At 42.4% G+C, this 16,912-nt stretch overlaps 1 protein-coding gene and 1 long non-coding RNA gene across 2 annotated transcripts in view; one reads left to right on the forward strand and one right to left on the reverse strand.

The window, feature by feature from the left end:
- Positions 1-16,912, reverse strand: part of Vstm4 (V-set and transmembrane domain containing 4) — a 100,424-nt gene that overhangs the window by 60,960 nt on the left and 22,552 nt on the right. Inside the window, exon 3 of the mRNA XM_046446717.2 lies at positions 7,310-7,378. Within this exon, the coding sequence (XP_046302673.1) occupies positions 7,310-7,378 (69 nt within the window). The remainder of the gene's footprint in view (positions 1-7,309; positions 7,379-16,912) is intronic.
- LOC124094121 (uncharacterized) lies at positions 3,070-16,546 on the forward strand. Its single transcript, XR_009226972.1, has 5 exons — positions 3,070-3,261; positions 4,999-7,194; positions 9,027-9,155; positions 10,016-10,124; positions 10,951-16,546. It is a non-coding gene; the product is annotated as an uncharacterized LOC124094121 (long non-coding RNA).

Here is a 16,912-nt window from a genome sequence, read left to right on the forward strand (position 1 = left end):
AAAAAACATAGGAAAAAAATCCTTGGGATCTAAGACTAGGCAAAGAGTTCTTAGACTTGACACCTAAAGTACTCTCCACATAACTAAAAGTTGAAGGTAGACGGTAGAATTCAGTGGTAAAGCTGATGCCTAGCATGCACGAGAGGCCCTGAGTTCAATCCTCAGCACTGCAAAAAGAAAAAGGAAAGAAAGAAAAAGAAAAGAAAAGAAAACCTGACTCATCAACACTGAAAAATCTTGTTCTGTAAACAACCATATATACAGAAGCAAAAGTAAAGTTACAGACTGGGAGAAAATAGTTGCAATCTGCATATCCAACAGAGGATTAGAATCTACAATATAAAAGACTCTTAAAGCTCAACAGTAAAATATGAATGACAATCCTCTTAAGGAAAATGGATAAAACATGCAAAGACATTTCATCAAGGAGAAGTACACTGGCAAATAAACACATGAGAACATGTTCAATTTCCTGGGTCATTAAATAAATGTAAAATGAAACCACATTGAGATATCCCATACACTGTTCACAATGGTTCGAAGAAAAAATAGAGATAACACAAAATACTGGCAAGGGTGCAGATAAACTGGTTCACGGGCAATGGTAATATAAAATGGTACGACCACTTTGGAAAACTTTGGAAAATGAAAATGTCCAAATCATTTGCTGTTGGCCACTCAGTGTTTCTGCCTGTTGTCCCCATAACAAATGATTCTTAAGCCTTAATGCATTTCTCACATTATGCTCGTAAGCTTAAGTTCCCAGAAGTGGAATTGCCAAGTCAACAGGAGCGCACTTTTGCAAAGCCCTTGGGATATGGAGATGCTGATAGTTAAGTGCTTAAACTATAAAGGCCAATGTGCTGGGGGTGGCAGGTAGAAGAGGTGGCAGGTGGTTGGCTTCCCAGGGGAGCCTGGAGATGCAGGTCAGGATGATGGTCAGTGAAAGGGAAGGGTGAGGGAGGTAGAATTAGACATTCAGGCTGTTTTAACTCTCTCCTTCCCAGCCCAGGGCCCATGGAGGCCCAGTGCAGCCTCTACCTTGGAGTCTATGAGATCCTCATATTTTCTTAGTGCTGGTCAGCATTTTTTAAACACAATTAGCATTTATTCAAGTTTTTAAGGAGAGTTGTAGATTATGGTAGGAAAGATAGTAAGGCTGCAGGGTTGGGTTATGGCAAATGGTGCAGATTTCAACAGTAGTTTTTAAATGTCCAGGGTGTCAAAAGAAGTATTTTAACACTAGGATTAAGTTGGGCTCAGCAGTCAAGTCCCAGCCACATCTGAGTGTGGCCTTTGTCTTCATTTCTCTATTTTATACCATTTAGAACATAATAGGTTTTTCAATTAAGATTCAATGAGAATATGAAAATCCAGTTTTGGATTAAGAGTGAAATAGATGTACCACTCACTATTTCATTGCCTATATGTGTTTAAGCGCATGGGTTCAAACCAGTTGCAAATACAACTCTGGGACTCCCTTTTCCCTCCTCTAAAATGGGGTCAAAGGACTAATATAGGAATTAAATGAGTTAACATACCAAAGTGCTTGCCAGTATCATTCTTGGTGCAAATCTGACTTAAAAAATATCTTGAAGGCACTGTCCTAACTTCTGAACCCTTACATGGCTCCCAATAAAATACTAGCAACAGCACTTTTTTCAATAAAGCAATTGACAAAAAGTTGTTGTTGTTGTTATTATTATTACTATTTTAAATAAAGCAATTGTCTTAAGCAGGGATCACTCGGGAGCCAGACATGGAAAACCACAACCACAGAGAAGGGCCTGAGCTCCTCAGCCCACACCCAAGTGACAAGGAGGCTTCGTGGAATGGAGCAAAGTCCTCTTCGAAGTGTAGTCTTTAGGCTTCAAAAGGGAACACAGCTACTGAAGGAAAAGCCAGGAAGTTGGCGGACAGCAGTGAAGGGTAAGGAGTAATGGATAACTGAAAAGTGTTGGGAGCCCCAGAGATGGGTTTAGACACTCACCTGAGTCTCCCAACACCAGTATCTTCACCCGATCCAGGGATGCCATCTTGCCACTCCTGGTCAGCATTTTTACTTAAGCTAGTTTAAGTAGGTTTTTCCCCTGGCAATGTAGAAGTCTGGACTAAAAATAAAATACAGTCTGCCCCCTATATCTGTGGCTTCCATATCCATGGATTCAATTAAGATGGTATCAAAAATATTTTAGAAACAGAATTGCAACTATACTGAACATGTTCAGACTTTTTTTTTCTTGTCAATACTTCTAGACATTGTAGCACAACAACTATTTGTCTAGTATATTAAGTTTTATAAGTTATCTAGAAAAGATTTAAAGTATACAGTAGGATGTATGTAGGTTATATTGAAATATGATGACATTTTATATAAGGGACTTGGGAATCCATGGATTTTGGTGTCCTTGGAATAGAGGGGAGGGATGGGAAGTCTCAGAACCAACTCTTCACTGATGACGAGGAACAACTGTTAAGTAGAAACAGCACAGGACAAGTTCAGGAGAAGGGTGAAACTACACTAATATTAAGGGAGTTGGACAGGTGGGTGACTAAAGGAAAAGTCTCCAACAAATGAACCCAGAGTCAGTTATGGAAACAGAGAACTGGAGGGAAAGTTCTAGAAGCATTATAAAGCATTATAAGAAATTTCTCCATAATAGCATCAAGTGCTACTGGAAAACACCCTCTGGGTTTTCCCACCCAGAGGCTACTGGGGAAGTCCTGGAATAAAGCCACATCAGTGGGATAGGGGACAGAAGCCAGATTAGAAGTTATGGCATTGCTAGGATGTGAGGTGCTCAACACAGATATAAAGAAAGCTCTTTTCTATTACTAAAATCAAAACTGCCCTTTTATGGAGGCACCTGTGTCTCCCATAGAGAGGTTGATAGATAATAGGGTGGAGAACTGTGGAGTGGTCATTCAGGACACAGACTCAGGCCTCCGTTTTAACAACTCAAAACTCAGCAATGGGACACTTGGACTATGGACAAAACACTCGATGACAAACTGAAGGACAGAGTTCACAGACCAGGATTCACAACAGGATATTAGGACTCAGGACAGGCCAGAGCACAGTGACCCCAAGGCCAGTCCATGATTCATACACCATTGAGCAAACTGTTTCAGGAAGAGAAACGCAGAGCCATGTATGGTAAATAGCATGGTCACGTTGCCGAGCCAGATGGCACTGAGGCAGGAGGTTGCAACACCCACCTCAAAGGAATTCCAGAGATGTGAGCCCCCTGGACCAAAAAGGTAGGGCAAACTGGCTTCAGGTTTCTTCTTTCAGTGAGACAAACTGTCTTCCTAACGCTTCCTTTCTGAGACACTGGAGCGGAGCAGCCTGACCAGGAGCTTGCTTATTTGTCTGACATTTCTCCTTAGATTTGGGACTGTAGGAAATAAGGTGGAAGCAGGTTGCAGGTGAGAATCACACTGGCGATTCTCACACAGCAGCATACGGTGCACATCTGGGGCTCACTCAACCCAGGCAGGAGGCAAAGGGTTCCAGGCCGGAGTTACAGTTTCAGATTGCTTGCAGCCACCTCAGTGTGCCACAAAGGCACTAGCTCTCCACAGGCAGCCATGGCTACAGAATCATAAAACATCCGGCCAGTCCAGAAGCCTCAGCTCCTCCGCCAAGCACACAGGCCCCAGGGGCTGTGGACGGTGGCCAGCAGGCACCATCCACCCATATGTGGGTGTCTATACTCACTGGGGTGGTCATAGCTGCTTTTCGTTCTGCTCTTGAAGCTATAGGAACTTTAAAAATTGTCACTTGTCCAGAAGGAGAAAAATTCAGAATACCTGGGGTGTCCTGGCTTGGGAAGCAACTGGTTCTCCTGAAGTTCTAATTTTTTTTTCTTCTGTTCCAATCCTTCCTTTTGCTGCATAAAGACAAACTGCCTTGCTGATTCTACTCAAAATACTGACACCACTGCCCTCCCCTGGTGTTCACTACAAAGGCTAACCTCCCCCCACCCCCCACCAGTCATTGAAGCCAGGGTCACAAAGTTATAAGATTCCAAGGTCACATTTCCCAGTGACAGCTGGGGCAAAGCAGCACCACCGTGCCTCAGTTCTCAGGCAGGATTGTCGGCCTGATGTTGCCCTGTCTTCCAACTTGTCCTTTAACTATTTATGAAATAAAAAGCTCTCTAATTATAAATGTTCTCTCAAAAGTTTCAAACCTCAGATTTGGCCAAACAACACTTATCCATCAGCTGAAGCTAAACCTTCAGATTCAAATTTAACAAAACATCTGCATTTAACCAACTCTGTAATCAGCTTTTAAAATGCCACATAGGTCTGGGGGTGTGGTTCAATGGTAGAGTGCTTGCCCAGCATTCATGAGACCCTGGATTCAATTTCCAACATAACAAGTAATTCCAAAACTTGGGTCATAGTCCTGAATTCACAGTAATTCCAAAACTTGGGTCATAGTCCTGAATTCATTTCCAGTTTTATCTTTTGCCTTTGGACTTCCTAAGACACTACTGCCATTTTAAGAAAATGCCCAGGCCTCTCCTAAACAGATGGTGCAGCCAGTAGGCTACAGTGGTTGCATGTGCCACAGGGAGGGTGAGACAGGGGTAACCATGTCAGTGTGCCAGCACCCAACTAAGGTGGGCAAGGTGGATGGTACCTATTACCTGGGAAGCCAGGAGAGATATTCAGTACAACTTTGAAACACACTGCCCCAGAATTCCTCAGCACAAAGAAACCCACTCTCCCCCTAACACTAAATCAAGAAAATCAGATTCAGTAGCTTACATTTTCAGGGCAAATGCAAGACTCTATGAGATTGCAGTTCTGGAAATAAAACTCTGTGTATTTCTTCTTCTTCTTCTCCTTCATCTTTTTTTTTTCCTTTAATGCATACTGTAATACCATCTTGCTCAGGGCAAAATACCTGAGCGATAGCCCAGAGGGATTTTAACTCACTCCAGCATCTCATCAAGAGGTCTGACAATCAATGCTTGTTTTGTTCAGCAGGCACACAGCCAGGCCAAGTTAGGCCCCAAGAGGATGGACATCCGTCCACAACCCACACTGAAGCTCTCCCATCCAGGAACAAAAGGGCAAAAGGCCTGGGATCCTGAGCCAGGGAGTTTCAACTGCACCCCTGACCTCTCTCCCAAACTGTGGCAGGTTAAAAAAGCAAAACACATGGACTTTGCTGCTGCTGCTGCTGCTGCTACTACTACTACTACTGCTGCTGAAATCATAGGAAATGAAGGCTTGTAAAGAGCCGCCCTGAGGCATGCATGATGCATAGGACATCAGTGCTAACTTTCTAAAGGGACTTGATTTTCTCTCCTGAGAAGAAAGTACGAACTGCATTACAGATTTCATGCAGAGGGTTAGGTTGGAAGAAAATCTAATATTCTATAGCTATACATGAATTACAAATGATTGCTAATTATGCTAAGTGTTTAGAGATTCTGATTATGTTGCAAGGTGTGGCAAGGTTAAACACTGCAGCAGTCCTTCCAAATGCATGAGGTCTTGGTCCTGGTAACATCTTATTTTTAAAACATGGTCTTCCAAACCACTTGCATCAAAACCACCTCAGATCCTGAGAAAGTGCAAATTCTTTCATCCATTCCTAATGTAATAATCAGAATCTTAGGGGTGGAGCCCTGAGCCTCACCAGAAGATTCTTAGCATCTCATGATACACAGGGTTTTCCCTGTCACATTCCTCATCTCCAAAACCGAAATGCATCACAGGTCACAAGGCAGCTCCAGACACTTGGGGTAAAAATTATTTAGGCTGCTTCTATTTTACTAAATTGCAACAAAAAGGATAAAGTTTAATTTTTTTTTTACTGTTTCACTCTATGGGGAATAAGGTCACTTTCATCTCTGCCCATAAGTAAGCAGTCCCTGAATGAGAGACTGAGGGAAGAAACAGGATAATATACTAGAAAAAAAAAAGTCATCAGATAAAGAAAAAGGAGCTTCTGAAAGGTGCAGAAGAAAATTCAGGGGATACAAAGAATCATTGTTGGAGTAAAGCTCCATCTAAGCAATGAAATACGCATGCCTATAAAACTAAACAAAAAATTCTAGAAAACCATTAGGATAAGGAGTTTGCAAATTCATGGTTTGAAAATGATGTTCATAATTAAATTTCTATTTTTCTAGACCAGAAGTTGCCTCCATGCACTGTTTTATCACTAGTTACTGGAAGAGTGGGTTCAAATCCAAGTGCTCTCACCATAAGGTCACCCTCCTTCTGCCTCCCACTAGTTGGGTTTATGCCTCTTCTTAGATCTTCTGGCTAGGTTATCCTCATCAATAAATCCCATGCCTTTGCAAGACATAATCCTCCCCAAGTCTGAACCTCTTTTAACATCAGCCAATCCCTCCACGATCAAAGGCTCTGCCTGAGAACTTACAAAGTACGTACTTTCATTGCTCATGGTTATAATCCTCAGTCACTTTGTGATAATAATTTCTCTATACTTTTCTTTCTTGAAAGGAGGGTTCTGCAGCCTCAGTACTCTTGACATTTGGGGCCAATTCTTTGATGCTAGGACTGTCTTCTATTTACTTAATATCTTCTCTGGCCTCTATCCATTCAGTGTCAGCACCCCCACAGTTGTGACGACCCAGAATGTCTCTAGATTTTGAGAAATGTCCCCCAGAGGGACAAAATTACCACCTGTTGAGAACTCTTGCTCCAAAGCTCAAACCTGAGTATGCGTCCAAATCATCCAGAAGGCTTATTAAAACCCAAATGCTGGGTACCACCTCAGAGTTTTGACTATAAGCTAGAGTATGGCCTGATGATGTACATCTATAACAAGATTCCAAGTGATGCTACTGCTGTGTTTTGGAAACCACTTCTAAGGCCCAACTGGGATCATCTGGGTAGCTTTTAACAGGTTCTACCTAAGTCAGAATCTCGATGTGGTCCAGGCATTAGTGTTTTAAAAAACCCCTGGTGATTCTAACATGGGTGGAAAACCACTCACTTAGGTTTTCAAACTCTTTCTAGAAACTCAGTTCTTTAACAACCTGAGATAAAATTTACTTTTCATTTTTAGATCACTTGAAGATGCCTCCTTCAAATCACCTAGAAGCAAAACAATCAAACAAAAATTAAGCAGGTGGTGCTTTATCTTCCACTTTTTCCAAACCTATAGACTGGGATGATCAAGGCTTCTCCTCTCACTCTTGAGTAAGTTTAGGCCAAGAAAACAATGTGACCATATGACAAAACTAAGAAACTAGAATCTGTTCTTATTCTTGTCTAAAAATGAGGCTGCAACTTATAATAAATATGTCAGATTTACCTTCAAAAAATGCCCAGGTTTCTTTCTTTTTCTCAAAAGATGAATCTTCAGAATCTTTGAGGGAAATCACTGGAAGACACAAAAGTAACAGCACGAATCAAGTACAGTAGCTCACAGTCCTGGCCGACACCGTAACATAAAAAAATAATGCTATAGGGTACACCCAGCACTTAAATTTATAAAATAATTTTCACACTGGAAAAACCACAGTTTAATGGCCACAGCTCAGAGGCAAGGAAAGGCACAATGACTTACACTAAACACCTGAAAAACACCGGCCCAAGACAGGTGCAATAAGTTGTGTTGAAAAGTCATTCAATGACCAAGCCAAATTGCAACTCAATAAAAGCCCAATTTGTCATATACACTTGCTAAATACAGAATATCCTGGTGGGAAGTCCAAGGACTAAAACACTATTTCACCATTTTAATGCAGTTCTTTCTGAAATGTAGTGTATTCCCGGATACAGGGGCTAGAGTTGTGCAATGACTCCAGGTCAGTGTTCTAAGCACCACTCTCCATGCAAGACAGCCCCCCCCCCCCCAGAGCAACGAGTCTCTGATTTTGAGGTTATTTTGTCTTCTTTCTGTTGGTGGTTATCACTGAATTTACTGTGCCTGCTTTCCACAGGTACAGAAACAGAATTGAGTTATAAGTAAAACTGAACATCACAGTAAGGAGCCTAGAATTTTGGACAGGTTGAATAGGAGTGGCATCATCACGGGTAAAAATTAAAAAGACAAAAATTTACAATATCAAGGAATGAGATTATTGTCCAATAGAACTTTCTGAGACAGTGGAGACCTTCTGTATCTGTACTGTCCAATAGAGTAGCCACTGACCACATGTGTCTACAGAGTACTTAAATGTGGCTAGCATGACTAAGGAAGTGAATCTGTAGTTTTTAAAAAATTTTTGCAATACTGGGGGTTAAACCCAGGGCCCGCACATGCTAGGCAAACATTCTATCATTAAGAAACACTTCCAGTTGCCAGAGCTGGCCTCAAGCTTGCAATCCTCTTGCCTGGATCCCCTATGGAGCTGGGATTATAGGTGTATGCCAGTAGGCCTGGCTGTAATTGTCTTAATTTTAATGAATTTAAATGTAAATAGCCACATGTCATGATCCTTGCAATCCATGAGTTCTGTATCCTTAAACCACACTGCCCTTTTTTGAGTTAGCATGACTGGGTTTTTCAACTGAGCCTAGAAAAGGAAAACTGCACAAAGACCTAGTGAAGTCAACACAGAAATGTGTAATAAACCCATCTCTATCACGATCTGGAAACTTGACCCTCCAAATGTGGCCCATGGATCAACAGCATCAGGGTTACCTGCTTGTCAGAAGTGCAGCATTGCAGCCCCCATCCCAGACCCGCTGAATCCAAATCTACTTTTTAACTTAGATCCCTTGGTGAATTGCATGCACTTTAAAGTCTGTGAGGTACACTCACGTGTACACTGGATTGAAATACCAAATTGCCACTTGGACAGGTCATCGAACTTTCTTGTACCTTAGTTTCCCCATTTGTAAAATTAGGGTGAAATTAAGTGCCTATGTTAAGGTATGTGTGCAGGTCAAATGGATTAACATGAGTGAAGTGCTTAGAACAGCCACAGGACCTAGTCAGCCATCTCTATCCACAAGGACCTTAGGGCCCTAAGAAGAGGATTTTTGCCTATTGTATTCACTACTCCAATTCCCATGCCTCAAAGGGTCCTTTGCCATCGCCCTATGCCTTAGAGTGGGAATCTTTAATTTGCCCAGATGATCAACAAGAAAGTGTTCCTCTCCTTGTGGCTAAATCTCTACCACTGCAACGGGCTACTTCCATCCCAGCCAAGGTAGGTGCAAAGATCATGTTCATTTATCTTTCAGTAGCAGAAATAGTGGGTTCTTAATTTAACCAAACTACAGTTTCCTTGCCTTAGTTGATATAAGGTGTCAAGTTCTCCCTAATAAATATATGGAGACACATGTTGAAAAATCTCACAAACTGGGATTCTAAACTAATGGGACTCTAAGCAAAGAATTAGTGTTCCTCATTTTCCCCCATACAGTTATTTTATGGGAAACAGCAACAACTTTGTTTTGTGTCTAAAGATAAACAATATCAGTCATACTCTTATCTGTTTGTACAAGAAACAAACTCTTTTTCAGGGACTCTGCCAGAGCTTCAGAAACTTTCCCAAGTTTCCCTTGTAACTATCTTGTTTCAGCTGTTAATCCTGTGTTATCTCAAAGTGAATTTGATACATGGTCAGAGGATATGTCTGAGCCCACAGACTGTAAGAAACAGGACTTTTGGCTAGAGAGCAAGGGCTTTGTAGCAGATGGGCTGTGCCTCTGTGAACAATTAATGCACCTCCCTCCGTGGCTGATACAAATTCACCGTGGTCAACTTGTTCTGTCAGCATGAATGGCAGAGGCCCCAGAGACAGAGGGGCTGGAAGAGGCTGACATGCTTGGAGAGAACATCTTGCTTGGGGCTGGGGTACAACTCAGTGATAGAGTTCATGCTTAGCACGTGCAGAGCTCTAGGTTAGATCCCAGCATCATAAAATAAAAGTAAAATGTCTTGTACACTAAAGAAAAAGGGGAACATTTTCCAACTGCATATTATTCCTGTTGGTCAAAGATGTTCTGAAACAAAATACGAATCTCTTGGTCCCAGATCATTTATAACAGTTTCCATTGGATTTAGTTATCAGAAGGCTGCAGCCTTTCAAACAAGAGATGATGAATCTATCCACTCTCCGTGTGTTGGCCCTCTCCTTGAGACCCAGCTGGACACCAGACTGACATTTCAGAAGGTAATGAGCAGCCTTTCATATTCAAATTGCTAGTTCTTCCTTAGCCCTTGGAGTCCTATCCTCCCCAGAACCACCCTGATGAGGGAGTTCTCAGCCTAATCCCTCCAAATGGAAAACCCTTGAGTCTAGCTCACGTTTGAACCAATGGATTGCCCTGTAAGGTCATGATGGTGGCTGAGACATTCCTTTGTGCTGGGCTTTCCATGGTGGGAAGCAGGACTGGGGCTTCTATCTGTTCCCAGGGGGAGCATGACTGCAGTGATACTGTCTGGATCTCCCCCTTCCCACCTCCACTCACCACCCTCTGCTTTTCCAGTGGGTGCAGAAGATCCCTGATCCAGGTGAACTTCTGACCTTGGCTCCCCTCCCCTCCAATTAAGAGGAGCTTATTAAGCACCCTTTTCAAGGTGGCCTGTCTTTGACCTTGTGCTGTGAGACTGGCCTCCCACTCAAAGCTGCATGGGGGCAGATGTTACATGCCCTGTAGGTAAGGTCTCATACCCCAGCTGCTGGGAGTGACCTGCCTTCCAGAGAGACCCCTACTGTGACCACTCTCTCTTTTTCAATATTAAGAGGGCTCAACAAGGGAAGGTATTCAAGGACCCTGTCCGCCTCCCACTAAGATATACAGGGGAGAATGAAGATTCTAGCTCCCATGTAGAGGTTGGGGGCCTGGAGATGCGGACAGGTACCATCGATCAGAGAAGTAGAAGGAAACCCAACTTACCCTAGCATCAAACACCTTTCTCAATATAGCTTTATCAGAAATAAAGTGGCATTTTAATTTGTTTGACTCCTATGCATTTTGATTTGTTTGATCATCCAGTTTAGGGCTCACAGTGGAGAAGAGTGACGAGAGTCACCTGACTGCTTCCTCCTTTCCTTGCGAGTTGGCACCCAGTGGAGTGAGCCCATCTGTCCTTCCATGTGAGATAAGACCTAGATGACTGAACAGCAGGCCTTTCAGGGCCCTCCTCAGGAGAGTAGATGGGATGAGATCTAATAAGTGGCAAGTTGTAAGATCCATCACATCACTGACCCTCTGGGGAGAACTGGCTGAAAGTGACCGCAGGATCAAACAGCCAGGAAGAATGCAGCCCAGAGATTCCCCAGACAAACCAACTGTATCAGCCTCATGTTTGGAGGAAGCTGGTTGCAAAGAAAGAACCTCAGTCAAGTCCCCTTTGATGAGCCTATAGGGAAAGCAAGCTCGAAATGAGTGAGATCCAAGAACCTGGATTCCTAACTTGGAAAAAAAGCCACAACTTCCCTGGGGAGGGCATTTCACTGGCTGGAGCTGTGAGTTCACACCAAGACAGGTGGCAATGTCCTTAGGGCATCAGGGGTCTCTGATGCCTTCACAGCCCTGAGGATGTGATACCTGTAATTTGGATGAACCCCAGTCATCCATGGAAAAGATTTTTAGAGACCCTAGGAAAGATCCCTTCTGTTCAACTGTGCCCCCAATTCCTTCAACAAAAATCCTACAATTAAAAAACAAAAAAAAGTTTGACTGGAAATCTGTAGGTGACATCCAAAGTAAGAGACATCCTGACATAGAAAGCATTCTGGCATGCAGAATTTGACAGGAGAGTAAAGAGGACCCAGGCTTGGAGAGAGAAAAGAAGATCCTGGGGAGCAACAGCAAGGATGAGCAAACACTGGCCCCAAGGTGGGGAGACTGGCTTAGGCATTTTGGTTTCTCCTGCTCGTCAACCAGAGCTGAAGTTTTCTCTCAGATTCTATAGCTCTTGATTCTAAAGGGAGTGCCATCATTTGGTACCCTAAGGCCATGATTTGTGATACTTAGTGGGCAAAGTCTGGCTCTTGTTAGAATGAAGATTCCCAGGTCGCATCCCTAAGTGTCTAGTGAACTCTGGAATCCTTCTGATTAGGGGGACATCTCCCAGGAGATTCTGAGGCTCCAGGCTCCCTGCCTTAGGCACTCCTGGAAGAGAGATGGGAACAAAGTCCAAGGAGACGTGGGATAGGATATTCAGTCATGAGGAACCAGACCCAGGCCTCCATCTCCTGTCCAGTCCCAGGCAAAGTCTAGAACTCAAAACTTAACAATTCAACCCAGGGAAGCAAGAGGAACAACAAAACATAAGGAGTAAACCTCTCACAAAAGGTTGTGTTCATGAAGGACTCCAGAGGGGCCTTTAAATAACATGCACCAGTGTAGAAGAATATAATGTGCAGAAAAAGCTACTGGGGCTGGGGTCATGGCTCAGTGGTACAGCATTTCCTACCATGTGCAAAGCCCTGGGATTGATCCCCAGCACCATGAAAGAGAGAGAGAGAGAGAGAGAGAGAGAGAAGAGAGAGAAATAATAATAATAATAACACCAATAATACAATAATAATAATACAATACAATAATAATAATAATAACAACAACTTCTTGGCTCTTAGTTTGAGTTATAGCTACATTGAATGAAGGAAGGAAGCCAGGCACGGTGGCACATACCCACAGAACCATCTACTCAGGAGGCTTCGATAAAAGGATGGCTTGAGCCTGGGAGTTCAGGGCCAACCTGGGCAACAGAATGAGATTTCATCTCATTCTAGTTTAATAACAACAACAACAAAAAACAATAACAACAAAAAAATGGATGAATTATGTGTGGTATGTTTGTGGTATCATATTAGTGGGTCAAGGTCATTCAAAGAGAATCTGGAGGCAGGACAAAGACATTGCTATATTCTGGAAGGCTGGGAAAAGAGGCCCCATCCTACCCAGCATAGCTTCCTGTACCTGGAGCCCCAGGAGCTATGGGGACCTACTGAAAGCCAGGCCACTATTTTGGCCTCGAGTTGCATGCTTTATGACCTTTCTGATTATTTTATGGCCTGTGAGTGTTTAGTTTCCTCCAGGAGGAAAGCAGTAATCCTTAAGCAGAGGGCCCTGGTCCTCAGCATGTGGGCCTTGCTAATTTTCACTCAGAGGGAGAACATCTTGCCTCAGTTTCCTTAGGCAGCATCTTACACAGATCAGTGAGAGAGAAAAATGTAAGGCGATCGAAGAGTAGGGGGATACCAAATAAGAAAAGGTGCTTGAGTGAAAGAAAAATGAATCAACACCTTTGCTCCAAATTCACAAGTTAATCTACTCAGTTCACTGTCCCTTCTCATTCAAGGACAGGATGTTAAAACTGTTAAACTGTAGCTGTGTCCCTACTATTTATAACCGGATCAGCATTCTCAGGGGAGGCAACTGTCACCCCAGAGACACAGAGACCTTCTGTTTCTGCTCTCAGAAGTTTGCGTATTACTTCCTTTCTCCCTTGACTCTCCAAGACCCAGGTCAAAGGCAGTCTCTCTTGGGGCTCAGACAAAGCCATGTATGTCAGTAAGAACTCTGAGTGACCTGCGTGAAGCAGCTGATGAGAACAGTAAGGCTCCAATTTTGTCTAGTTTAACCCACTCTTTCCTATTGCACTCTGTCTAACATAAACTCTAGCAAACAAAGCAAAGCAAAGGAAAAAAAAATAGATCTTAAGTATACTTCCCATGATGACAAGGCAGTTGGAAAAAAAAAAGTTAGCATTTTGAAAGGAAGCCAATTTCAGAATGCAAAGTTCATCTCGATGTGTCCAAATTGTAGTTAGGAATATTGAAATGTTAAAATGAGAGTTTATTAACTGGCCCCCTCAATATACAGCAGGCTTTTCACTCCATGTTGACAGTTTAATGGGGCATTATACCGTGGAGTTTAAACCACTCACTCATTCTTTCATCCAAAAGCTTGTTATGGTGCCCCTTCTGTGTACAAGCTGTGGCACAGGGGAGCATGCACAGAAGAAGAAAACGTATACTCATATGTACACACCCCTCACCCTCTGGATTATAAGGTGGGCATCCAGGAGGGTACGGGTGAAAATCTCCACCCTTCCATCTCTTTAGGCAACACACAATGATGACAGTGTCATAAACTGAAATTTCATATATGTTTGAGTTTCAGTTTTTAATCTAACATCTTCCAAGACCAGTGGGCTTGAGGGTCTGCACAATGACGAATGATTCTAAGTGGTGTTTAAATTACACTCCGATTGTCAGTTTGTTTGAGAGTCTGGACCTGTTGACACTAAACACCATGATGTGTGCTTGCTTAATTAAGCAGTAGCTCTAAATGTTTAGTAAGTCTCATTCCTAATTATCTCTTCCACGTCTCCAGAGAAAAGGGAATTATTTAGTTAATTTCTTCCACTGAAACTTGAAGTATTAATTCCCTGTGGTTTTCACTTCAGATCTAATTATTAAATTTCCTTTCACATTTTGGGGTCAAACAGTCAGATGATAAATTTTGGTCTAATTTTCCCCCAAAACACGGTTAGGGAATTTTTCATTCGCTTTGTCCATTTACCACATTGAAAACTGACTTACATAATCTTAAATCAAATAACAATTTGGCTTGTGAAAATGTGCTATGTGGGGTTAGAATGAAATATTGATTAAATTGCAGGAGACAGCCTTTGTAAATAGCTTCTGTTATTAGCATTTTCACAGTTTATGAAGGGTTCTTCTTTAAAAATATGGAGATTAGTTTTACTCCAAATGTTAAAAAGGTTCTGAATCTACAAGTTGCAGAACTGGACTGAAACACCATCAAAAACCATGCAAAAAATTCTAAGGCAACATCATTCCTGCAAACAATGCCAATCTCATGCTCTCTGGTGTGAAGTGCCCATGCCATGCCCTCAGGGTGAGCCCTTTCAGACTGGCCTATCTCAGAGCTCTCCACCAGTGACTGTTGTGTGGCACCTGAGGCTGAGGTCTGTCCTTGAACAAGAGCCCCATGGCTTCATCTTGGAAATTCTGCTGTCTACACCCGAAGAAACAGCCAGGCTTAGGATGTCATCCAACCTCCTACTGAAGCCAGAGGCAATCCTTATCCTGAGCAAATCTACCAAATTCCCATTTCCTGCTATAGACCAGACCATGTGAGTGCCTTCAGAGGACAAATCTGGGAATAGTAGAACACCAAACAAGATGTAGAAGACACAAAGTCAGGGAGACTCCCAAAGCTTGGGGAGAGCGGAGGAGGCAATGAGAGGAGAGGAAATTACTACAGAACGCAGGGGACAGAACACAAACACAAGGGCCCTGATGTAGCGGCAGAGGGTAAGAGGGTGAAGGGCATGTTGAGGGGCCATCAGGATGTTCCAGTCACGGGAAGACAGCGGCTTGATTTATAAACTGCACGCAAGACACACAGCAAGTGACCAGTCAACATGGAATGGGGAAGAGGGACACAGGGTCAGACACAACTTGGCATCTACAGGGCAAAGTACGTTTCTTCAGAAAATATCATTATTTGAAAAAATAATTGCTACAGCTCGCTACCTACAAGTTGAGCATCTCAAATCTGAAAATCCACAATCTGAAATGCTTTGAGAACTGTTTCAGAATAAAGTACATGAAAATATTCCAAAAATCTGAAAAACAAAATCCAAAATCTGAAACCCTTCTGGTCCCAAGCATTTAGGATAAGGTCAAAGGTGATCTCAGAATTTACTCTGAAGAGGACAAGAACACTTGTCTTGGCTTATAGGAACATCTGATGCTTGAAGTTTTTAAGGCAAAGATGCTTATTTTAAATTGCTGCACCCAACTACATTAAAAGAAAAACTGTTAGATGATTATTTTTTTTTAACCTAAAGGCACCAAAAACCAAAGGAATTTGAGAATCTCTCTGTACTAGCTATAATGCCTATCAGGTTAAAAAAAAAAAATCTTCCCTTTCATGGTCCCTTTGTCAGCCATGGGCACCAGCCCATACAAACTTATTGAGAAGACCTCTGGGTTTATTCTAAAGCTCTCCCTTGCCCAATTAGCAAAGACTTCTTATTTGATGTCCTAATGTCTCTTCATTGCTACTGCCAAATTTTTTCCTCTTATCATTTTAAGTTTATGCAACTACAAAGCACTCTGCCTTTTCCCTGTCTAGTCTGGGCCCACAGATCCACGATCCAAGCAACCACCAGAGGAATCCTTCAAAAGCTTTCCATGGCTTAAAGCACTAGTGCAGATTCCCTAACCTGCCTAGAGGTAAGATTCCCCTCAACTGCATATTCCACACTAGATTCTATCCCAGTCTAAACAACCAGAATCCCCTGGCAGATGCTGGGGAACCTGCATGTTAACAACGGCCCCAGTGACCTTGCACCTAATGGAAGAAAAAGTAGGCCCAAATCTCCATCATGTCAGATTAGGCCCCAACTTCCTTAATAAGACTCTCTATGGTGCAAGAATTAAAACCAAGAATCAATAAATGGGATGGATTCAAACTAAAAAGCTTCTTCTCAGCCAAAGAAACAATCAGTGAGGTGAATAGAGAGCCTAAAGAATGGGAGCAAATCTTTACCACAAGCACATCAGATAGAGCACTAATCTCTAGGATATATAAAGCACTCAAAAACCTTAGCACCAAAAAAAAAAAAAAAAAAAAAAAAAAAGCATCCCAATCAATAAATGGGCCCCAAAACTGAAGAGACACTTCTCAGAAGAGGATATATCATCAATCAACAAACATATGAAAAAATGTTCAATATCTAGTAATTAGAGAAATGCAAATCAAAACTACTCTAAGATTTCATCTCATTCCAGTCAGAATAGCAGCTATCAAGAATACAAAGAGCAATAAGTGTTGGTGAGGATGTGGGGGGAAAGGCACACTCATACATTGCTGGTGGAATTGCAAATTGGTGCAGCCAATCTGGAAAGCAGTATGGAGATTCCTTGAAACATTTGGAATGGAACCACCATTTGACCCAGCTATCCCACTC

The sequence above is a fragment of the Marmota monax genome, unplaced genomic scaffold (genome assembly GCF_021218885.2).
Source record: "Marmota monax isolate L192 unplaced genomic scaffold, Marmota_monax_Labrador192_F-V1.1 WCK01_AAM20220418_F8-fsc00207, whole genome shotgun sequence".
Taxonomy (NCBI): domain Eukaryota; kingdom Metazoa; phylum Chordata; class Mammalia; order Rodentia; family Sciuridae; genus Marmota; species Marmota monax.